Here is a 25,761-nt window from a genome sequence, read left to right on the forward strand (position 1 = left end):
TAGCAGATTTATTATTCTTTTTAGTATGGAGATTTAAAACTCGGAAAAGTTTCAATTTTTATTAAACAGGAATATTATCAATGGTTATTGAACATCATAATACTATCTAAGCAGTTTCTCTTTTCAAATTTTAAAGAAAATTTACCTTATACACTTATGTATTGCCTGCACCCAAACTTTTCAGATAAAATTTATGTTAAAAAAGTGACCCACACAATGTCTGCACCCCCAAAAATTAAAGAATTTCTTACTTTAAAATATTTTTTAACATTCCCTTTTTCCCTTCAATCAATATCATTAGTCCATAAACATCTTTAGAGAAAGAATATGCATTTGTTTTGTCTTTGGTTGATGCCAGGATGGAAAGAGAGACTTTCGTGGCTTTCTGGTATCCTATAAATCTGTGTAAGAAAGCCTAAGATTTTCCTATAAATCTGTGTAAGAAAGTCAGTTCAAAGATTTTAAAATATCTTACTCTGTTGTAAAGCTGTGAGCAGCTTGGAAAATGATTTACTTTATTCTGTATCCTAACGGAGTTTAAACCCCATCTGAGACTTTAAGTAATGACCGACATAATGCGTCATTTGTGCAACTGCCTTTCTCATCCAGCTATAACATCTAAAGAGTAGAAAGATTAAACACGAAAGACATGAAAGATATTTGTCTTGATTATTTACTGTTACTAAGATCTTTGTAAGATCTTTTTTGATATAATATCTTAGCGGCACATTATTGCTGCACTGATCTCGTAAAAGCTCTCATATGTATTGTATTGAAATTTGAGTGTAGTATTGCATGAAATTGTATCTCTAATATGTATAGTATTGAAAGTTTCTAAGTATGTTTGTTGCTTTTACAGTGGGCGGCATCTCCTCCACCTGCACAATCTACTCCTGCTTGTCCACCACCTCCACCTGCACCATCTTCTCCTTCTTGTCCACCACCTCCACCTGCACCATCTACTCCTTGTCCACCACCTGCACCATCTACTCCTTGTCCACCACGTCCACCACCCTGCCCACCTAAGGTAAGTTTTATGCATCTTCATATATATTACAAGGAGTATGATTAAGTATCTGTCAATTAAGCTTTTGAATGTTTTTAATTCATAATTTAACTAAAGTTCTTGAGATTTGATTATCAGTAGAGATTTTTTATCAGTAGTCAGCTTAGTGTAGGAGCTTTTAGAAGACGTCTGTGCTTAGTTTTAATTTCCCATCTGAAGTGAAGTTTCGTTTATTGGGAGTATTGTTTTGTTAGGTTAATGTTTAAATAACATTAAGTATAGTAACTTTTTTTAATATTTCAAGTAACTTGGTTACTAGAATTTTCATTAGACTTAGTTTTAGAGCTTTTATTAGACATCAGTTTTTTGTCTTAATTTTCCAGTTGAAGTCTTGAGTAAGAGCATTGTTTTGTTGTGTACATGTTTAAATAATGTAATTATAAATAATTTGTAATCATTTGCTTGCAATTTCTATTTGTAATAATTAAAAATCGAGAAATCTAATGTTTCTTCATGTGTCCTATACTTACCAAAGATAAATTAGTTTTGAAATTTCAATTGTCTGTGTAAGCCAAAAATTTTTGATGGATTGTTTGTTATGATGTTGCTTGTATTCTGTACTCAAATTCAATATGATTTGCATATAATTTGAGCACAAAAGGTATATTTGAGATTAAACATTTGAAAAACAGGGTTCGTACGGTTCTTTAAAGTCCTTAATTTTTTCAAAAATGATTTTTGGTCCTTATAAAAGTCTTTAATTTTGGCCAAAATGAATAAACGGTCCTTAATTTTGCTCATTTGACATTTCTTATCATTTCTAATGATTGCCATTCTATGTGTGAATTGCGATTTCTCGTGAATATGGAATTAAAATTGCACGGCTCTTAACCAATCTGTTGACGGATTTGGGTTGCAAACGATTAAAAAAAAAAAAAAAAAAAAAAAAAAACCAATTAGCTACCCGAACGAAAGTATCGGTGTCTGATTGGCTATTCACCCAATCTTTCGAAACAGGTGTTATCCATAAATTTAGGCAGATTGTAACGAAAGTGTGAAGCCGGAAGTTCTTTATGAGGCGAAAGTGATGATGAAGGTGCTCGAGAAAGAAAAAAAAAGGGTGGGGGGATTCTGAAAATATTTGTCAAAATTAGAGCAATCCCAACCTGGAAGGCCACAACCCTTCCGACGCCAATAGGAACGAGATGCCTGGAAAGTGCATTTTCAATAAACTGTGGCTTCATCAAGCTGACTACAAAGACTGGATATTGATGGATGACAATCCTTATAAAGCTAAATGTGGTCTTTGTCTGAAACAAATTGAAATTTCTATAATGGGAGAGTCAGCGCTGAAAATTCACATGAAAATTAAGTTTCGTTTTATCATTTCAATTTGTTTTACACGGTTTTGCGTAGCTTAATTTCTGTGTTTGTTTCAATTAAGCCCTAAATTAATTTTTTATCACCTTCCGCGGAGTTTATTCCCTTTTGCACATACTATATATATGGGATATCGGGATTATGAGTTTATTTCTGAAGAGGGTCTGTTATCGATTTTGCGGGAAATCTGTTGGCTCCATTTCGATTTTAGGTCGCCAAGGGCAAATTCGGTAACACTAGCCGAGAAAAAGTGAAGTTCGGAAATACGTTTTGAAGCTTCAATAGACAATTAAGTATTTGGTTTAATCCTATGCTGTTGATAGTAATGCATTATTTTTGCTAATGGCGATACAATTATTAGTTGAAAACAACTAACTAATTAAAAAATTTTTAATATTTTTAAAGCTGAAAACAACTAATTGAAACTAAGTTTCATGAATTAAGTAGATGCAAAATTAACTCTCATGAATTACTAAAGTTATTGGGTAGAGGTTTAACTGAAAATATACATTCTGTATTATATATATATATATATTTATACAGTACAAAGTCCGAGGTCGGGACTTCGGCTATCCCAGATTTGAGATTTTTCTGGATATTAGATCATTTTAAATCTACTAAGATGGCACGTAGAAATTATAAAATTGAAAATATGAAATCCTGATTTATGAAATAATGAAGCATTTATGATTTAAAGGGTATCAAAATTTACAAAAGAAAAGAGCTTAATATTTATATGTTTACTTTATTAAACATTTCTTTCAATGTGAGTTGTTTGATTTGTTTTCTCTGCTGATAGTGTACTAGTATCACTAGTTCTCTGCTGATACTGTACTACTCTCTGCTGATACTAGACTAATACTATAGACATATTTCTTCTTGAGTCATTAAGTCCATTGTTCAAGTCCTGTAATTGCTGTGTCGAGAATTCTGAATAACTTGTCAATCAAAATTTTTTCTCGTTCAGTAACCTCTCTGTTACTTTCTTCACTATCGGTAGCTGTATTTTCTGGATTTAGAACCATACTACAGATTTCGCCCTCCGTTAATTGATTGATGATTGGGGCATTATCATCGCAATGAAAAACTTCTGTTTAACTTCCCTGAATTCTGCCGCCTGGTGCGAATGCGAGCTCTGGCGCAGGTTCTGGCTTTATGTGAATTACAAATCAGTTAAAATCATAAAAACAACCTTGTATTTTGCGTAAGTATATAGATACAAGTTGTTACTAAATACAAGGTTCTTTTTACGATTTTGATTGTCACATTAGCATGTTTCTCTTCTAGTCTAATAAATCAGTTATTCTTAATTCAAATAGCACTAAATATAATCATTTGTCCTATTAGTATCATTAACAAAATCTATTTTTAGCATAACAAAAGAAATTTCTGTTAAATCTCCCCTTGTCAACATTTTAGCGCATTAAACTTAAATCTGTAATCGGATAATACTCTGTTATTTGGCGTCGCTGCATGATTCATCACTCAAGCTGTCATCCGTTGATAAACATGCGGTGATGAAAGCAAAATACAATAAATAATGATTCGCGATTTCGGCATCAAGGATATAAAATATTAGTTGGTGTAAATATAACAAATGTTTCAGTTTGGGATTATGCCAAGCAGATACGCAGCTATGGAGTCATGTTACTAATCACACAAATTTATGCTAAAATAATTATTTCTTCAATAATGAGATATTTTATTTAGCGCCAAACTGAGATTAAGAATCGGGATTTCCGACATGTTTTTTTATGATGAGGAAAAAAATCTAATGTGTATGCGTCAAGCATACCCCTTCCCTCCAAAAAGCCCTAAAAAATTGGTTGGTGGTGGCTTTGAGGTCCGGATTTTAGATCATTCCGGATATTGGATGTCCGGATCTCGGAATTTGTACTGTATATATATACTGTACTATATACTATATATATGTATATAGTTAAAAATGTATATTTTCAGTATGCATTTCTTATTATATATATAGATGTCTTATTATATATATATATATATATATATATATACATTTTGCGATACTTAATTTTACTAATGCCTTGCATATAATGCCCCTTTTAGCTGCAAAACATCTTTCCCTTCTCAACTGCAGTTTGTTCTAACACTATCATGAATTTTGTCAAGTTAGAAGAAGCGTCTACTTCAGGAAAAGATGTAACTGCTAATTCAACATCAATAAGTGTAAAAAATAATAAAATCAATTCTTTTCTTTTCAAATCTGAAGTTACAGATGCAGAAATATTGTGGTCTTTTAAGTGCATCAAAAGCCACTATTCTTTTAAATCGTGCGATGATATTGGGCCGTTATTCACTAAAATGTTCCCGGATAGTTCCATTGCAAAATAGTTTTCATGTGGTAAAAAGAAATGTACTTATATCTGTTATTTTGGTCTTGGCCCTTATTTTAAAACTTTGTTACTAAAGCATTGTAAAAATGCTGAGTTTTTTACATTACTATTTGATGAGACTCTTAATCTGACAAATCAAAAGAAGCAACTAGATATTTATGTGAGGTACTGGCATCAAGAAAATAAGGTCAGAACTCAGTACCTTACTTCTGCATTTGTAGGGCATGCAACAAGTGAAATTATTTTATCCAAATTTTATGAATGTGTTGAAAAACTAGACTTGTCAAAACTTTTACAAATATCGATGGATGGTCCTGCAGTAAACTGGAAATTTTATGGTTTATTGCAACAGGACTTGACAAAGGAATATAACATTCAATGCTTGACATTAGGGACAAGTGTTTTACACATTCTTAACAATGCTTTCAAGCATGGGATGTCATCCACTGGCTGGGACATTCCATCATTCTTATCCTCCTTATATTGGATTTTTAAAGATTTTCCTGCAAGACGTGAAGATTTTTTAAGTATATCTGGCTTAAAAAAGCTACCTGTGAAGTTCTGCTTTTACCGATGGTTGCAAGATGTTCCAGCAGTTGAAAGAGCCATTGAAATATGGGATGACTTGCTACTGTACATTAAAGAAGTTGAAATGAAGTTTAAAAAAAATTTAATCGAAATCCTTCTCAAATATTTTGGAGGCAACTAAAGATGAAACATTTCTTATAAAATGAAATTTTTTCCTCTCTCTGTCGAAAATATTATTGCCTTTCTTTGAATATTATCAAAGTGATAAACCACTTATTCCCTTTTTTGCTGAAGATATCTTAAAACTTGTAAATGATTGCCTTCAGCACTTTAAAATTTTGAAACTAGAATATTCAAAAATGCCGCAAGAAGGACATTTCACAAGCTGAAAGTTTTGCATTGAAACAAGAAGGTCAACAATGTGTCTTAACAATAGTACAACACTTAATGTCTAAATGTCCAATAAATTATTCTCTTAATCGAAATGCATCTTGTATAGACCCGCGATTGATGGTTATAAAAGTCCAGAAAAAGCCCAGAAGAAAATGAAAATAGTTCTACCGGTATTAATGCAAAATAAACTTTTTTTACAAGATGATTGGGATGAAATTCTGCTGCAGTTTAAAGAGTTTCTAGACAAATTCCTATTCGTTTTTTTTTTTTTTTTTTTTTTTTTTTTTTTTTGTTTGCTGATAGGTCCTTAATTTTTTATTTGATGGTCCTTAAAAGTCCTTAATTTTCATGTAAGGAAATGTGTACGAACCCTGGAAAAATATCTTCATTTTTTTTAAACTCTAAACTACATACAAGTCATATTTCTTATTACGAGTGTCTGATTCAGAATCTGTTAAGAATTCTGCAAAGAAGGATTAAAAATTTTTTTTTCTTTCATATTAACATTATACTGCAAATCCTCAGCTAGTTGGGAAAACCAGCAAACTTATTTAAATCCATTGAAGGCACTAGGGCTGGAAGAGTAGCAGGGGCCGAGTCCCCTTGGCAGTATAGACAGGGTTCGTAGCGGTCCTTACAAGTGCTTATAAGTCCTTATATTTGAAAATAAAATATAAAGGCCCTTATAGGTGCTTACATTTTATGCAAAGCCCTTATTTTTTGTTTTTAGTGCTTATTTTTTGCTTTTAGTGCTTTTTTTTAATCCCCCCTTTTTTTTAATGAACGTGCATTTTTCCTCGTACTAAAGCCGAAACTAAATAAACAACTTTTCTTCCTTATATGCAACGTCAGATGGTGAATCATACTCCCGGAAATTGCTTCCCCCCTTTCTCTGCATTAACGTAACCTATATTACGCACGAGATTACAGACAGGTGCACGTCGTTCTATTGGTCAAAGAATTGTAAAAACGGTAGAAAATTCGGTACATTCGGTATTCTTTTCCTCCCATCAAATACTACACACGTTTGAATTTTTGTCAAGATTTTAATAATTTGCATTCTCGTTCCGCGTGGTCAGTTTATTATGATCGTTATGCTTATATTATGAGTATATGCATGAATATTTATAATAATATAGTTGCAGTAACTGGTGAAGTATAGATAAACTTCCAAAAAATGGGTGTGTTTTTACACATATTAGCTTTCTAAGGAATAATATTCGGAATGGCTTAAATAAAAGGAAAGTAATCAAATAATCAAAAGAATTTCCCCCCCCCCCCAATACATTATACAGTACGGAGGTTGGGAGGTTCTTCCCTTTCTCCCCAAAATCTCTAATATTGAAGCAGCGGAATTTTTTTTTTTTTGTCACTGTCCAATCTGGATTGAATAGGACTAAAAGTTTTTGCGGTCTACCCAACCTAAGCGAAGATTGATTCTATTCCGGAAATTTAACGCAGTCTGTTGAAAATTAGAATCGGAAACACCCCAGATTAGTAAGTCTCTTTCTTTTCTTTTATTTTGTTCTTTATTCTCCGAATACCGGCAGCTGTTGATTCCGATTGCGTAATATCACATGTGGAAGAATTACGCCGCACGTATTGCGCAATAACGTTTGCGGTATTTTGCAGAGATAATTAATTTTGATGTTCAGTCTGAGATTTGTTTATGAACACTTAAAAGAGTTTTTACTGTGCTTTCTAAGCAGAATATTTCTCAGTTCAGTTGGTCTATTTTTATATGATGCACATATTCAAATGTCAAAATCATTTATTTAGCCGAGGAATCTAAAGAACTGCTACAATCCCCCCCTCCTCTTTTTCCAGTTACGCTCGACACGGAATATTCGGCAATTTCCGAGTATGCTGGTTAGTTAAGCTTTTACTGTTAAAGGATGAGTGCATGAAGCAATTTCCTGTCTCCTGATTTCAGAAATGTACCTCTTTTTTACTTAAATTACTTTACTTGGAATATATGTTAAGGGCAAACTGTTATGCAATGAAAATTTAGAAAATGTTCAAAATTTTGATTTAAGTTAAATTATTTAAATATTAATATGAGTGGAAAAATAAATTGTATTTATTATTAGGTGCCAAACGAATAAGTTAATATGGCTTATTATTATTTATTTTCTATATTTTGAACTGAAATTTCATCATTAAATGTGGTAATATAGTTTAGTTCTGCATAGTTTTTTTTTCTCTCATTGTAAACTAATTCTGTAAATTGAACTGTCATTTAAAATTTAAAAAAAAGTTAATTGTTTTCCATGGTTGAGGTAATGCTCATTTTCTTAATAAATATTGCGTTGCTCATATTTTAAATTACAAGTCTAATTTTTCTTTTAAGGTTATGCAGTTGTGTATAATGTAATTAGTCAAGTGCTTATTTTTTCCTTAAAATGTGCTTGAAAAGTGCTTATAGGTGCTTATTTTTTTAACTAAAATGCGGCTATGAACCCTGATAATGTAATTAGACAAGTGCTTATTTTTTCCTTAAAATGTGCTTGAAAAGTGCTTATAGGTGCTTATTTTTTTAACTAAAATGTGGCTATGAACCCTGATAGATGTCATTAATGTTAAGAATATGATTATGGTTAGTTTATTTTCCTATGAAATATATATAGTTACTGAAAGTTGGGAAAATTTAGGAAGCAGCATTTCGTTCATTTCGTTCTCTGATATGTGGTACTTCCATACTTCCTTACTTTGTTAATGATATGGGAAATGTTTAAAATGTTATATTTTGAAATTTATGATCTTTCAGATTTATAAATGGCTAATTAAAAATTTTTGTTCCAGCACCGGCCAATTACACGGTCCATAACAAAAGGTCGGGCAGGCACGTCATTTCTGGTAAGACAAATGAAATTTATGTTTTTTCATATTTTTCAATTTTTAATGAAGGAATTTTGGGTTTTTACATATTTTTCTCTTGCCACAAAGTGAGAACTGAATTAAATGAATGAAAAATATATCTCAAATTTGAGGAATTAAGTATAAATTCAAATGCATTAAAAATGTGTATAAATGTTCCATACAAGAAAGTCATATTGTGTTCACATCAAGATTTTTTTTTAATAAGGAATGCATAATTTTCCTAAACACAAATATACGATAGCCAAAGAAATGTATAAAATGTTATATTTTGAAATTTATAATCTTTTGGATTTAAAAATGGCAAAACATAAATACTTGCGTCATTTAAAACACTTTTTTAAGTGGAAGACAGACAAACAATCGTGCAAATAAAGGCCAGAAAAAGGAACTTGGCTGGATTTTCAATATAACTAGACTTTTGATGCAATTTGCACATGTGTGTCTTCAATTTTGACTGAATTTTTGAAACAAAATCTTGAATTGTATGCAGGTCGGCTTATATTTGGAAATGTCTGGTACTCTCTTAAATGATTTCTGCTGTTCCTTTAAGTATTGTTTTCTTGCTTTTATTTCAGTGTTGCAATAGCAATTATATTTTCTCATTTATTTTTATCTAGTAAATGTTTCAAATATCATATAATCTGTGTTTTGTACAGTATTTCATAATTTCATTTCTTGTAGTGTTGTCATGGAATTGTATTGTTGAAATGTGCCTGATCTTAAAAATTTCCGTCAAAAAAAAGCTCTTAATAACATTAAAAGAACATAAAAGCAGTGTCTTTAGTGCAGTAATCCACCTAAATCCATGATTTTATGCCAATATTTTGGTAGTTTTTCAAAACTTTTGGCCCAGAAACTTGGTGGCTGTGAGTCTAAAAACATATCAACTTCATTTTGGACTACCTGTGTGGAATGGAAAGCAGCACCAGCAAGATGTAGCTGCAGTTGTAAAAAGTCTGGGAAAGCTCAAAAATTCACATCCAGCAAAACAACTGCTTGATAATTTATATTAGCTTTTATCTGATTTCAGTATCTCATAAAAGCTCTCATATGTATTGTATTGAAAGTTGAATATGTATAGTTATTGTATGAAATTGTATCTGTCATATGTTATAGTATTGAAAGTTTGTAAGTATGTTTGTGTCTTTTACAGGGGGCGGCATCTCCTCCACCTCCACCACCCCCACCATCTGCTCCTAGGCCGTCACCTCCACGATCTGCTCCTAGTCCACCACCTCCATCTCCTCCACCACCTAAGGTAAGTTTTATGCATCTTCATATATATTATAAGGAGTATGATTAAGTATCTGTCAATTAAGATTTTGAATGTTTTTAATTCATAATTTAACTAAAGTTCTTGAGATTTGATATCAGTAGAGATTTTTTATCAGTAGTCAGCTTAGTGTAGTAGCTTTTAGAAGACGTCTGTGCTTAGTTTTAATTTCCCATCTGAAGTCAAGTCTCATTTATTGGGAGTATTGTTTTGTTAGGTTAATGTTTAAATAACATAAAGTATAGTAACTTTTTTTTATAGTTATTGCAGGGAATCATTCGTTTTATAGAGATAATGAGTCATTCGTGGAAATGTACAGCTGTAATATCTAAAGATTAGAAAGATTAAACACGAAAGACACGAATGATATTTTTCTTGATTATTTACTGCTTATAGAAAGATCTGTAGGTCTTTTGTTGTAATATCATAGTGAAACATTATTGCTACACTGATCTCATGGATATTTATCTGGTACCTCTTTAACACAATATATTTCAATTTTAAGCATTTTTGAAATCCAGATGTGTTTCCTATTTGAATGCTTCATGCTTAATTTGAGTGGTTTAGTAATATAGAATGAGTATCAAAAACAGTATCAAAGTAATGTCCCATCCATCAGACTCCAGTTTTCATTCCCCTTTCAAAATCCGACATACGCAGTTCAAGAAAAATGCACACAGATTTGTTTGAAAAAGCTTAGAAATTTACATCGAACAACTCGTAGTTTTTTATAATTTATATTAATTCTACTTGATGTCCGTACCTCCTAAAAACTGGCATACAGTTATCTCAAGATTTTTCATACCTGATTTTGAATGTAAGAAATATTTGTAATATGTGCACTAACTATTAAAAGCTCCTAAATACATTTGTTTCTCTTACAGGAGATGATGACTTCCAGGCGGCGGCGGCGGCTCCCAACTCGGGTCAAACCGCCCGTAAGTTTTATTGATTTAACATAGTTATTTAGTTTCAGTGGTTTTAGTAGACATCAGTACTTAGCTGTAATTTTCTAAAAGTTAGTTAAGTCTCATTTGTGTTAGTTAAGTCTCATTTGAGTGTGGAGATATTGATTTTTGTTACTCGCCAAGATTTTTGTTACTCGCAAACTGCATGCCCAAATTTCTAGCTGTAACTGTAGCGGATATTTTCAAGATGCGTAAAAACACTTAACGCTCTGTCGCTGCCATGCTTGGTCCGATTTATTCTCCGACTCAAATATCTTCAGTGTTGATTTAACGAGTAGTTATGAAGAGTAATTGTTGTGATTAAAGGTTTATTATTTAAAATCGATCATCTGTATGTGTTTATTCAGTGGTTCTCAACCTTTTCACCAACGTGTACCATCCAAACAAAAACTGAAAAACTTATGTACCACCACTACATTTTACAATGATTATTTTTCAGTTTCTCAATAGAGATATTAAGAAATATATTTTGTCATTTTCACAACCTATTGGCTGTATGTATTTAATATGCACACATAAAAATGTTAGATTAAAAATTGGTTACGATTTTAATTATCAAAATGTCCTCTAAATAGCTTTAACTTTACAATTTAGTCAGAAATTTGGCTGTGCTTAAGATATTTGAATCTCTTTATGTTTGGTCTTATTTCACTTAGTTTTTAACCACAAATTAGGATCCACTTTTGATTTTATTGTGTATCTATTTTCAAATCTAACATGGAAGAAAATCCTTGTTCACACAAATAGGTTGTGAAAATAGGGCAATAAATTTAATAGCTTTATTTGAAAATGTTTTTTTTTTTTTTTTTTTTGTTGTTGTTGTTGTTCAGCCAGAAGTTAACAAATGTGCTATTTTTTAAATGTCCTCTAAATAGCTTTAATTTTACAATTTAGGCAGAAATTTGGCTGTGCTTAAGATATTTGAATCTCTTTATGTTTGGTCTTATTTCACTTAGTTTTTAACCATAAATTAGGATCCACTTTTGATTTTATTGTGTATCTATTTTCAAATCTAACATGGAAGAAAATCCTTGTTCACACAAATCGGTTGTGAAAATAGGGCAATAAATTTAATATCTTTATTTGAAAATGCATTCTTCTTCTTTTTTTTTTTTTTTTGGGTTTAGCCAGAAGTTAACAAATGTGCTATTTTTTAAATCTTCAGTTAGAGTTTGACCACAGAAAATTTCTCTCAATTGTTCTTTTTCCAAACGAGGTAAAATTTCAGGTAGATTTGAGCAAAATTTCCTTTTTCATACTCCTTGGGTAAATACATGTTGAGATTATTTATTAATGAAAAACAATGAATTTTATTGTTGTACGTTAATTTTTTTTATTTCAAATTATTTTAAAATTATTTTTCTAAAAGGTGGTAAAATGTTGAAAATATTATTACATAATTCTTTAATTATTAGCTCGAGTTTTTTAACAGAACATTTATTGGTAAATAAATTAACACATTATCCTTGCAATCCTAAATTTTATTCATTTAATTTTCCCAAAATATCAGCTAAATATGCTAAACATGCCAACCAGAATTCACTAAATAAATATTTTTATAATTCTAATTTTTAATCATACAGGAAAATTTTAATTTCTGATCAAAGTTTAAACAGAAGATTTAAAACTTTGCTTCTGGATAACCACCTTACTTCAGAGTATAGCAAAAGCGTTTCATGTTCGTTGCCCATCTCTTGGCATAAAATCATAAATATTCTCCAATTTAAATTTTATTCTTCAATTCTTCATTTTTAATAAAATTAATAGTTTTCACAGCTTGATTCAAAACAGTTTCCAGGTTTTCGGGGATTGTTTTAGCTACCAAAGCTTCACAATGAATGAAGCAGTGAGTAAATTTATTTCAGGTGCGATATTTTTTATTTGAGAAATAACACCCGAATGTTTCCTGTTAAAGCCTGAGCTCCATCACTTCATACAGCAATGCACATATTCCAAGAAATATCATTATCAGACATAAAGTTGTCAGTTACAGTACAAAGTCTTTAATCCGGACTTGGCGGTTCCAGATGGGATTTTTCTGGATAATAAATTATCAATTTAAATCTGGTAAGATGGCATGCAGATATTATACAATTAAAAATATGAAATCATAATTTATGAAATAAAGAACAATTATGATCTAAAGGGTATCAAAACTTACAAAAAAAGCTTAATATATATTTCTTTACTTTATTAAAAATTTCTTTTAACGCACGCATGCATAGAGTGTTTGTAGATTTGAGGTCCGAATTATAGATCATTCCGGATTATAGACGTCCGGATGAAAGACTTTGTACTGTACTTTGAAAATATCATTTACAGTTGCTCTGTAATGAAGACATTCTTAAAATAAATACTGTTCGGGAATTCACTTATCTTCTTCAAAACGTATTTGAACTAATAATTGAACAGAGTACGTTATATCAGTACTTTCATCCAACTGTAATGCGAAATACTTGCTGTGTTTTATTTTTTGAACAAGTGTCTCTGTTATGAATTTACTGGATCATTTGATAACGTAATATTATTAAGTTCATTAGTTTCTTTTTCGTTTAATAATTTTAAAACCATATCTTTAGCTGCTGGTAATGTAAGGTTTTCTCCAATAATGTGAACCTGCCCCCATTCTTAACAATTCTAAGTTCCAAAGGTTTTTTACTTGAAATAATGAAAACTTTCATTACTTGTTTACTATTTTTGAACTACGAAAATTCGAAAATTTCCTCTTAAAATATTCTTTAGATTTATCCTTTAAATTAGCATGCTTAGGCTCAACTTTCATGACAGTTCACTGCATAATTTCATAACAGTTCACTGCAAACAAAAGATCAAGGCTGAGATTCCATTTTCATCTCCATTCCAAGGAAACCGAAATGATAGCTTTCATTACATTTTCCATAAACAATTTGTCATTTCTATTTGATATTCTTAGTGCTAGTAGATTGTCCTGGCTCCATTGCACGCGAATCCACACTTTTCACTTACTCAATCCTAGCCATATACACTGGTGTGCAAAAATGAAGGGCAATTAATTTTTTCAATATAACTTTGTACAAAAGCTTTCGAAATCAACACATTTAATACCGTAAGATCCCCAATACGTAAGGACATGAGTAATGTAAGCAACACTTACTAAAAGAGAAATCAGAGGGATGAAAAGAAGCTTTATTGAAAAAGTAGCATGGAGCGCAATGCGGCTGAAGGCCGAAACATCCCTGTGATGGGTGTCCAGCAAGAAACATCCGGTCTTTAATAGGGGATATGATCTCCCCTGACTGCTAGGCAGGTTTCACAGCATCTGCCCATGCTGAGAATGAGGGTGTCAATGAGTTGTTGAGGCATTGCTGCCCATTCATTTGCAGCGCCAATCGAAGCTCCGGAATCGTTACTGGTGGTAAGGTACGAGCTGCCAAGTGTCTGCCTAGAAAATCCCATACATGCTCGATGGGATTGAGATCCGGAGATCATGCCAGCCAATCCATACGTTCAATATCCTCAATCTCTAAGAGCTGTTCGGCAGCTACTGTGCGATGACATGGTGCATTGTCATCCATGAAAAGGAACTGCGGACCCATAGCGCTTCTAAAAAGACGCACATATGGAAGAAGAATCTCGTTACAATAACGGGTCCCGTTAACTGAACCTGCGTTGAAGATGTGAAGGTCTGTACGGCTACCAAGCGTGATGTCTCTCCAAACGAGAACTCCGCCACCTCCATACCTGTCCCTTTCAATGATGTTCGAGGGATGATTGCGGCTTCCCCCGCTCTCTCCAGATGAGTATGCGATGAGAATCGCTACTCAGACTGAATCTGCTCTCATCTGTAAAGAGTACTTGTCCCCATTCATTGTCTCTTCAATTCCGGTGTTCCCGGCACCACAGAGAACGCCTTCTCCGATGGGCAGGCATTAGAGGTACACACTGTACAGGGCGTCGTGCAAACATACCACCACCGTGCAGTCTTCTGGCCACGGTAAAACGCGATATTGGTCGTCCAGTCGCCTGAGTCGTGTGTCTAGCGATTTCTCGCACTGTCTGCCGCCTGTTTCTTCTGGCCTGTAAGGCAATATACCGGTCATCTGCGGGTGTGGTTCCTTGTGGACGACCACTACTAAAGCCCCGGATAGCTGTTCCTGTAGTTTGAAATTGTCTCCAAAGTCGTGAAACGATGCTGTTAGCAATTCCGATCTCTGCAGCCACACTTGTCACACTGCGGCCTTCCTCCAACTTCCTAATGATTCGACCTTGGGTAAAAGCATCAAGATGTCGTCTAACAGATTGATTATTCGCCATTTCTCGCTGAGGCAGCAACTCGGTGTGATTTTAACTGCTATATGGCGTGCAATCTCTTTGCCAGAAATACTGATCTTACAACAACAACATGCTTTATACTACTCAGACACTCCCACATTACGTCTACCTGCATATCACGTTACTTAATCTCCTGATTGGTTTTTCTGTCCGCTCTGCCTCTTCGTTCAGCTGATATGTTAGTTTTTCGACTTCGTTCTTAATTTTTGCACACCAGTCTATTGTTTCTTACTGATTCTGATTCTGTTCTGTACGCAAATTCAATATGATTTGCACGTTTCGAATCAACCATTTGAGAAATATTTTTATTTAATTCTAAACTACGTATAAGTCATATTTCTTTTTATTAGTGTCTGATTCAAAATATTTTAGGAATTCCCCAAAGAATGATTTTTTAAAATTCTATTCATATTAACGTTATACTGCAAATCATCAGCTAGATGGAAAAACCAGCAAGAGTGCTTATTTAAATCAATTGAAGGTGGTAGGGCTGGAAGAGTGGCAGGGGCTGAGTCCCCTTGGTAGTAGTGATGTCATTAATGTTAAGAATACGATTATTGTTAGTTTATTTTCCTATGAAATATTTATGGTTACTGAAAGTTAGGAAAATTTTCGAAGCACCATTTGATTCAGTGGGTATCAGTGGTCAGTCTCATATGTGGCACTTTGTTAATAATGATATGGGCTGCTTTGGACTTTTTGTACTTAAATTTTGCAAGGAAGAAAATGTAAATGAATGTAATGCAAAGAAATGAATGAAATGTTAGATTTTGTAATTTATAATCTCTTAAATTTAAAAATACCAAAATAAAAGTATTTGGGTCAATTAAAACATTTTTGTAACTGGAAGTATGTATATCTGTGATAAACAGACAAACAGTTGTGCAGGTAAAGGCCGGGGAAGGAATTTTGCTGGATTTGTGTTATAAAAAAGGCTGACAGAACATATCAAAAACGCTGAGATACATGACCATTATCTACGGAATCACATCCAAAATGAACACCTCCATCTGATGGGCGAAGTGGTTCTCGAGAAAATAATTGCAGATGCTCAGACTGCCAAATATTGGTCCATCATGCTAGATTGGACTCCTGATGCAAGTCTTCAGGAGCAAATGTCTATGATAATACAAATTGTCAATGTTTATGTGACAACGGTTGAGATTTGTGAGCATTTTGTTGTCGTAGCACAGGTTTGAGTTTGACAGAAGAATGCTTAAAAAAGCTTGATAAATGATATTTTCAAATACAAAAGTGCAGAAGGCAAGGATATGATAATGGATCCAGTATGTAGGGACGGAACAGTGGTGTACAAAACGCATACTCGAGCTAAATCCAAAAGCATTTTACGTTCCATGTGGTTATAACAGCTTAGTACACAGCGATATGGCAAATTGTTTGACTGCGGCTATCGACCAGGGATTTTTCATCAGATTTACTTGGTGTTTGCTGGGATATGCTCAAGTGATATGTGAAATTGTTTACAGTGGAGCCAATCTCAGAAACACATTGTAAATGTCGAATAGATTCCGTTAAAGCTGTGAGGTTTCATCTAGGATCAGTTTATGGTGCATTGATTGAGGTCTCCGAGAGTGCAAATGATAGAAAGGCAAGAACGGAGGTTGCCGGTTTGGCAAATCAAATTAAACGCTACCCTTTCCATGCCATCGAAACGATTGGCACTTTGAATTACTAGAGAGATGTGCTGCATTCAAAAAACTTTCTCCAGTCTTATTTTTTGTATATTGCCAAATTTTTGTGGCATTAAATCAATTCATACGTTGTTATTTATGCTTGTATCTGTGTTTCTAGTGTGCTAGTGTTAAATTTTTTAATGTTCCTGAATGCAACTTTTTTCTTGAACTCCATGTTAAAAGATTTTATTTCTAATTTAAACATTTTATTACAGCGCCGGCCGTGGACTAGGGTGATGACTAATTACCAGCCGGTGACTCGGTCACAGGCTAAAGAGAAGGGGGGCCCAAGGCCTTATTTTTAAGACCTCTCTCTCTGAGGTAAGCTTCATTTAATTTATGCATTTTATTTTACGCAATTTTTTCATTATTGCTAACCTGTTGTAATATATAGTGAATAATTAGGTACATTTGTGACTATTTATTTCTATTTGTATATTATGTTGTGAAGCTAAAAAAATTAGAAAGAATGCAAACAAGTAAAACTAATAATGAAGGATGTCACTCACTTCTGACCTTCATTTAAGTTTTGATATGGTAATCTATATGCAGGCCCGGATCGAATAGGGTGCGGGGCCCGATTAATTTTTTTTTTTTTTTGCGGAGACCTCTCTCTAAAATTAAATACTTAAATAAAATTCAAATTCAGTATATATATATATATGAATATATCAAATGTCATGAATCATCAGAGATGTAAACTTCTACATAAATTAAAAAATAAAAATGTTCAAAATACAAAAACAATTATTGAATATAAATTTACATCACCGGATATGAACGCATGAATTTACATATTTCTAAGTTTTTGTTCTGTAAATTCTAAAATAGTTTAAAAATCTAATTACCTTGCATCTTCACTTTTAATCGACATAATTGCTAAACTATTTAATCTATCCTGATTCATTGTCGCTCTCAGATAGTTTTTTTGTTCTGAAAAATGATCCCTCTCCAGAAGCTCGGAGAGCAATAAACAAGATTAGAAATGCCAGTGGTCTATCATTATCTGATAAAACTTTGAACATTTTAAACGGATTTTCAAAAAATTCTGAAGGAAAAATAGATTTCAAAGCTTCCAGTTCTTCAACTAACATTTTCCCATCTATATCAGCTTCTTTCACTTTTGGTACATCATTTTCTGTTAACTTGGAATCTGTTAGAGAAATTTTTAATTCAGCTGCATGTTTTTGAAGTACTTCTTTTTCCATATTTTGAAGTTTTCACAAAAACTCAAAAGATTCATTATGATTTTTTAATTGTTCAAAACGATCTTTTAGTGATTCTGTTATAACTAAATCTCTTATTTTTTTAGTAATAATCTCAGGCCAAGACGCAGGATCATCAGTTATATTCTGTGATTCCATTTTCATTCCAATATTTGCTTCTTCTTGTTCCGGCTCCATTATGGGCAATTATGTTTCTTCTTCATTCTTCAATTGTTCTTAATCTTCTTCATCTTTATCATGAAATTCTTCATTTTTGTCATTTTCCTCTTCATTTTTATCAGTACTTTCTTCTTCAACTTTGTCATTAGTTTCTCCTTCTCCTTTGTCATCATTATCTATTAAAAAAAATTTGTTTAAAGCTCCTCTGAGTTTTTCACTTTCCGTTTTCCTTTTTGCACTTAATTTCCTTTTTAGACTATCAGTTTTAAATTTTCTTCCTACATCTCTTTCTCGTTTCAGTGGATTCGACATCTAATGATAAAATGATAGATTAGGTATCCATTTTTTATCAAATACTATACTTAAATTTTTAATTAAAAAAACACTTGTTTTGTCAATAAAATTATGTAATACAATTAGTACTTACCTTATTCAACAATTAGTAATTGTAGTCAGAAAATACGACTCTAATAATTATAACGATTAGAAGAATAGCGAACTACAAATGCAAGAAACAATTGACGTTTGATACTATACCAATGGCTGGTATGTTTGTGCAAATAATTGCTTGTGCATATATACGTGCATAGTAGTTAACGTACGTAAAGTAGTTCGCGTACGTAGTGCAAAATCTCTCTAATATAGGACTATCTCGATTAAATTCAATACATTTGACATGAACTTTTACGGGTATGAGTTTTCTATATTATAAAGCATATATTATATAATAATAAACACATTAATAAATCTCATCCAGCAATGCGAACTTAAAATAAATATATTTTTAATTATTTGAATAATTCATAATTTAGCCATTATTGTCAAAAGCAATTTGCTTTAAATTTCAAAATTTTTTTTGTTTATTTTGATGGTAACCCCCTTTCAAATGCTGGGCCCAATCGCCTTTCATCTGGCCCTGTCTATATGGAGCTGCCATAAGGCAATAAGAGCTATTTTTCTAATAGTTCAATTTTAAATCTTCTTGAGCTTAGTTAGAGGGGGACTATAATAAAAGCAGTGCATCTAAGTCATCATAAAGATTTTTAATGGGGATTCAAGTTAGGTGAATTGGATGGCTACTTCCTGTGAGCAGTGTTTTGATGTTTGAGGTACTTATTCAGAAATTTTAGTTTATGCGGACATTCATAATTATCCATAAGAATAAATATTGGACAACCTGCTATAACTTGCAGTGAGATAGCTCAATTGATGAGCCTGATCATCAACACCTTCTATTCCAAAAAAGAAATCTTTCTTCGAGAAATGATTTCAAACTCATCGGATATAAGTAATTCTGATGGATATTTGACATGTTGTAACATGTTAAGATTGCAAACTAAATGAGGTTGTATACGAAGTGAAGAAGTAGCATTATGGCCGTGGGACCATAATTTGATTTCGTTGCAAAAATGTGTATTAGTCATAGATTATTTCAGTTTTACCGAGGGCCTCAATAATTTCGTTAGCATGACTGCAGCTACAGTAATACAGTATGTCTTAACTAGCAAGTTTATGGTTTAAAATTAGTTCATTGGAAGATATGAATAAATATAATGTGATTAAAAATTAGCATCTTAATTAAAGATATAAATTTTTTCTTTAGGCATTTGACAAAATTGGGGGTATGTACGACGAAAGCAGATCTGGTAAACAACTTGGGGACAATTGCAAAGTCTAGTGCCAAAGCATTTATGGAAGCAGTGCAGGCTGGTGCTGATATCTCTATGATTGGACAGTTTGGTGTAGGTTTCTGCTCAGCTTATTTAGTTGCAGACAATATAACTGTAACAACAAAACGTAACGATGATGAGCAGTATACTTGGGAATCATCAGACGGTGGATCTTTCATGATTCAACCTGATCATGGTAAGTTATTTAGTGGCATATGGCAGTATTAATTTTACTATATTAAGAATAGCTGAGATTTCTTTGGTAGTAAGTTAATAGAATATTAATGTTCAGGTCAATATACAATTTAAGGATATCATTGTAGTTGTAAAAATTGATGACTTTAGATGAGTGTGATGAATCCATGGCCAAGAAGCTATTAGATACATAAATCTAGGATTTCTGTTACTCAGCACATCTGACTGATTACTACAGATTGCTACAATAGTGATAATGAGTGCAAACTGTCACATTAGAGATGATCAGTTCAGTTACATTAAAAATTTTATAACTGCCCCTTTGGCCATAATATATAGTTATTGTGAATTAAAATTTCTTGATGCATTTCATATGTTAACTGGAAATGAAGAAATATATTCACTGACTGACCTTATGACTGTAAGTGGCACTAGAAGAGGGGCAGCTAATTGGCTGGAGAGAAGGAGGCAGAGCAAACAAAAGTGCTCGATGTGTGCCTAGCAGATCAAATGCGAATGGCGGAGTTTTTAATTAGTAGGGAGAAAATCATTTTAACAGCACACATGCTTTGAGTATTATATTTCTCATTTCTAAACCTTTGTAAAGAAAAGAAAAATTTGCTGGGGGTTTCGATATCTATATTTTGGACTGCGTACAGTAATTATGACTTTTTATGTTTAGAAGAGTCACCAGTATAGGTCACTGGTCATTAAATTAATTCAGTCTTACCAGTGACCCTACCAAAGCTAAATTCTGGAACAACTGTTTTACAGAATCTGGAAGATGTATTCATTTATGACATGGTCATTAGGGATTTATTGTGCCTGCTGCTCTCTCAAGGTCACCATTTGGATCTCTCATGAAATCCAAGCGAGCAATTAACTATCCAGATTTTTTTTTTTTTTTAAACCACCTATGAACATGAAGCACAATGCTAACTTCACCTAGAAAAGTGCTTTACAAATGGTAGTTTGAATAGTAGGTTTCTATCTGCAGTTTTTTATGATGATGGGAGAGAAGTTCAACTGTATGTTTTATGTTTGTTAACCTCATGGAAGGAAGAAAGAAAAGATCACTAGGCCTTATTGGGAAAATTGAAGTGAAGATTACTTGAAAAGTTGCATTTAGTGAAATATTGAGAAATTGCATTGTGTGCTCTGATAGTGATTTAACATTTAATTTTACCTTCTTCATGCTATATACATCTCTATGGCAAATAATCTTTGTCAATTATTATAATAATAATAATCTTTGTCATCTTTAGAATTTAAAAAAAATTGTTGGTGAAATAACTAATTTGTTCCTCTAATTTTTAATTAAGGACTGGTTCATACTCCTGCTGTTGACATAAAGATGGGATAATGGTTAGAGATGGTGATTGCTGCCCCAGAGAGCCCAGGTTCAATTCTCAGAGAAGGCATGTGTGTTTGTAAGTGTTTTGTTGGCAAGGGGGCACTCAAAATATGCAGCTAGGTGACACCTTTTTGAGAGTTTAATGGTAGGAGAAGAGGGTTTAGCAACCTTCGGAATTTCATCAGCAGTTAGGCTTTGTGATATCTAAAATGCCTACTTGAATATTTGCCTTGTTTTAACCTGTCGACCTCTGAGTCCAGTTACTGTAATGATTAGTGATATATATTGATGGGTCTGGCTTTAAATCCTGGAGAAAGCATGGATGTATGTAAGAATATAGTGTCTGCAGTGAGGGACACTGAAAATATACAGCAAACCTGAAGTCCTTTCAAGAGATTGGTGATAGAGGGAGAAGGGTGAAAGTCTCTTGTACCACCACACCTCTCAAAATTGAGACAGAAAGCCAGGTTGGGGATATACTTGCGAGAATGTACAGGTTCCAGTAATCATATAGTATGTAATCTACTGCTTTTAGTTAGTTATTTATTTCTTAGACTAAAACACTCTTTTTAAATTTGAGCATGTAATAAAATAAAGGTGATAAGACAGCAAATTTTAGGATCACCCTCTAAAAATAAATAGCTAAGTAAATATGTAGATCTCATATTACATGATTACCCAGGTGCTGGCCTTTCCTCAACCTGGCTCTGTTGACACAAACATATTCATGATGTAAAAACTTCACAAAATATGATTATTTAGTCTGTCTTGTTTAAAAACCAAAGTCAACTAAACAAGATGGTTCCAAATTGAAATAGATACTATTTCTCCACTGGGAACCATTTTCTACATTTAGTTAGTAGGTAACTTGTATATTCATGAGTTTTTCGACATAGAATTGAATACCATTTAATAAAAAGGCATAATAATCAGTTTTTTTTTTTTTTTTTTTTTTTTTGTGCAGCAATAGAGTTATCACTTTAAAGTAATGTGACATAAGTAAAATAACTGCTTTTTATGATCTTCATACATTTTAATTATTTGGGACACATGCATTATATTTGTTATGATTTCAGTGTTTCTAAGTATGTCTTTATCTTTGCATATGTTAGAATTTACAGAAATCTATATTTTGACATTTACATTTTCGATAGGCTTTATCATGGCAGATGTTGATGATTGGAGTCTTTCTGCTGATATACAAGAGAAAGGAATTTCGAAATTAATTGACAATTTAAATTTGGACGATCCTATTCCACCACCTGTGCCACCTCCAATACCTCCTCCAAAGATTCCTGATGAAGCATCAAAAGACTATGATGAAAAAGATGATGAACCTGAATTAAATACTGCTGAGATATCTGTGATGAAAAAACTTGTAAGATCTCATTTAATTGAAGTTTCTCATGATATAGATATCCAGAGAAATCCTAATTCACCTCTCTATTCTGTGAAATATTTTGAAGAATTGAATCTGCGACCTGAACTTCTTAAAGGTGTGTGTGGTATGGGATTTAATTCACCCTCAAAAATACAAGAGACTGCTCTTCCTACTCTTATTGCAGATCCTCCACAAAATATGATTGCTCAGTCTCAGAGTGGTACGCTTAAAACTGCTGCTTTTCTTTTGGTAAGTTTGAGCAGAGTGGACACAAATTTGAAATATCCTCACGTGCTTATTTTGTCCCCAACATATGAGTTAGCCATGCAGACAGGAAAAGTGACAAAACAAATGGCAAAATTTTGTCCTAACATTGAATTTTGTTTTGCTGTTAGAGGTGAGGTTTTGCAAAGAGGAGAAAAAATTACTGCTCATTTTATGATTGGAACTCCTGGTAAAGTTTATGATTGGGCAATGTGCTATAAGTTTTTTGATCTTAGGAAAATAAAAGTATTTGTTTTAGATGAAGCAGATGTTATGATCTCGACTCAAGGATATCAAGACCAGTCTATTCGCATTCATAAGCAGCTACTGAAAGACTGTCAGATGCTGCTGTTCTCAGCTACTTGTTCTGAAGAAGTCATGGAATTTGCAGAACTGATTTTTTCTGATCCTATTATAATTAAACTGAAAAGGGAAGAAGACAGTTTGGATAATATAGATCAGTATTACATAGTATGCAGAGATAAAGAAATTTCAAGCTTTGTGTAACATATATATGGTACTGTGTCAATAGGACAGGCTATTATATTTTGCCATACCAGGAAGATTGCATCTTGGTTAGTTGAATAGCCATTCTCAATAGATTTAGAGAAGGAAAAGAAAAAGTAAGTAACAATTCTTGGTAAGATGCTCTATAATTATAAAAGTAAAATTTATTTATGAAAGCAGTTTTTGCTTTTCAAAGAATAAAAATATTAATTTACCTTTAATCAAACATGGTATTAATATTCACATCATTCAAATGAGTAATTTTCTAAATTTTTGAAATTTCTGAATTTAAAGAAAAAGAGAAATGAATTATTGATATATATATTGTTTAATTATTCTGTGTATGGTTAGTCATTTCTTGGATTTTTGTCATTATATTTCCCAATAAAAATATTTGCAAGTTATTGCAATAGAAATTTTTTAAAGTTAATTTTAATCACAAAATATAAATGGACAAAAATATATGATAACTTGATTCAATATTGTAATTTATGTAGTTAAGACCACCCAGTAATGTCCAAAGTAAATGCCTCTGGCAGCATGAATGGCAGATGCTGTGGAAGTGACTCAGATATTGAATGTTTGATAAAGTGTCTGGAGTGATGTATTCTCCAGATATCTTTGCCAGTGTGAAAATTGCTCACATTTTGTGCAACATGACATTTGGCAGTTTTTTAGAGAATCCGGTTATTGAACTTGTAGTAATCTCAAACGTTTTCACACTTAGTGTGAGGACTTACCTGGAAGTAGTGTTCTTGCAGTGAGACTATTTGAAAGCAATTCTGATGGTATGACATGCTGTATTCAAGGCCAGAGCCAATGCAGCTATACCAGTAGCATTTTAGGAGACATGGGATGGCAAAAATCATATCTTCGATTGTGGCTGTGTTATCTTATGGAAAGATTACATATATTAATTGTCAACTTGCATGAATGTACTTGATTGTCAAGGATGGACACCAAATTAGTTGAAAGTGCCATTTAGAGCTACTGTTAACGAAGAACACAGAAAATATATAAATCAAATATATTAAAAACAGTTTGTTCAGTTGCGGGCTGCCTCTATCCGAGGCTGGGTGCATTATGAATAAAGACAAAAAATTCTTAATAAGCCATTCTTTATTTTCACCACAACATTTTCACTCTTCCGAGATCAGCTTTCGTTCTGTCTAGAAGCAAAACATTCGAAAAACTCAGCACGCAGGCTGACGTCACAAACAGCAGCGCCTCGCGCCAGTTATTGCTTCAGTTCATTTCACAACATACTCCCTCCCCCTTTGAGACTCAGGTTGAGTCTCAAGCTCATAACAAACATTATTTAAAAGATCAAGTTTTTTTTTGGAGCTTTCACAAGTCATCCAGAGGAGGAATATTGTTGCATCACCATTTTATCAGGTGCAGTTCCTCTTTTTAACATACATCCAGCACTAGAATTAGATTTCTCTGCACCCAGTTTCTTATCAGGAATCATGCTTCTATCATTGGCCTGGGTCTCCAGAGGAAAGATGCAATGTATTGGTCGTAGAACTGTTCCATGCCGGGTCTTAAGTTTAACCGTACAAATCTTTCCATCACATCCAGGGATCAATTATGTAATTCGGGCTAAGGACCAAAATAAACATTTTCTGTTATCATCCTCCATCAGTACTTTTTCTCCTACTACAGGTTCCCGAGTTCATTTTTCATTATGTTTTGAACCAGTTGACTAAAGTATTCTTTTCTAAATCGTTGTCTCAGATCATTTAACAATTTAGTTCTATACTTTAATCTCTTATTAAGACTCGATGAATTTAATTCATCAAGATCTTCAACATCGGAATTTCTGTTCTCGATAAGAAACATGGCCGGTTTCAGAGGGACTAATTCCTGCAGACCACACCTCTCAAAATTGGGACAGAAAGCCAGGTTGGAAGTATACTTGCGAGAATGTACAGGTTCCGGTAATCATATACAGTCAAAAGTCGTTAATCCGGACTCGTCGGGACTTCGGCGATTCCGGATTATCGATTTTTCCGGATTATAGATCATCAGTTTAAATCTCGTAAGATGGCATGCAGAAATTCTAAAATTAAAAATATGAAACCGTAATTTATGAAATAAAGAACAATTATGATCTAAAGGGTATCAAAATTTGCAAAAAGAAAAAGCTTAATATTTATTTGTTTACTTTATTAAACATTTCTTTCAATGTTGTAAGTTATAAGTTTTGCTT

The 25,761-nt window shown here is 32.9% G+C and overlaps 2 protein-coding genes across 2 annotated transcripts in view; both read left to right on the forward strand.

The window, feature by feature from the left end:
• Positions 1-25,761, forward strand: part of LOC146995585 (uncharacterized) — a 518,442-nt gene that overhangs the window by 125,425 nt on the left and 367,256 nt on the right. The window lies entirely within an intron of this gene.
• On the forward strand, positions 19,796-23,707 carry LOC118180210 (ATP-dependent RNA helicase DDX19A-like). Its single transcript, XM_085824560.1, has 2 exons — positions 19,796-20,044; positions 22,552-23,707. The coding sequence occupies exons 1-2, from the start codon at positions 19,870-19,872 to the stop codon at positions 23,547-23,549; spliced, it is 1,173 nt and encodes a 390-aa protein (XP_085680686.1). The 5' UTR covers positions 19,796-19,869; the 3' UTR covers positions 23,550-23,707.

The sequence above is a fragment of the Stegodyphus dumicola genome, chromosome 9 (assembly GCF_044657685.1).
Source record: "Stegodyphus dumicola isolate Sdum_Otavi_A_Nest chromosome 9, ASM4465768v1".
In the NCBI taxonomy this organism is placed as follows: domain Eukaryota; kingdom Metazoa; phylum Arthropoda; class Arachnida; order Araneae; family Eresidae; genus Stegodyphus; species Stegodyphus dumicola.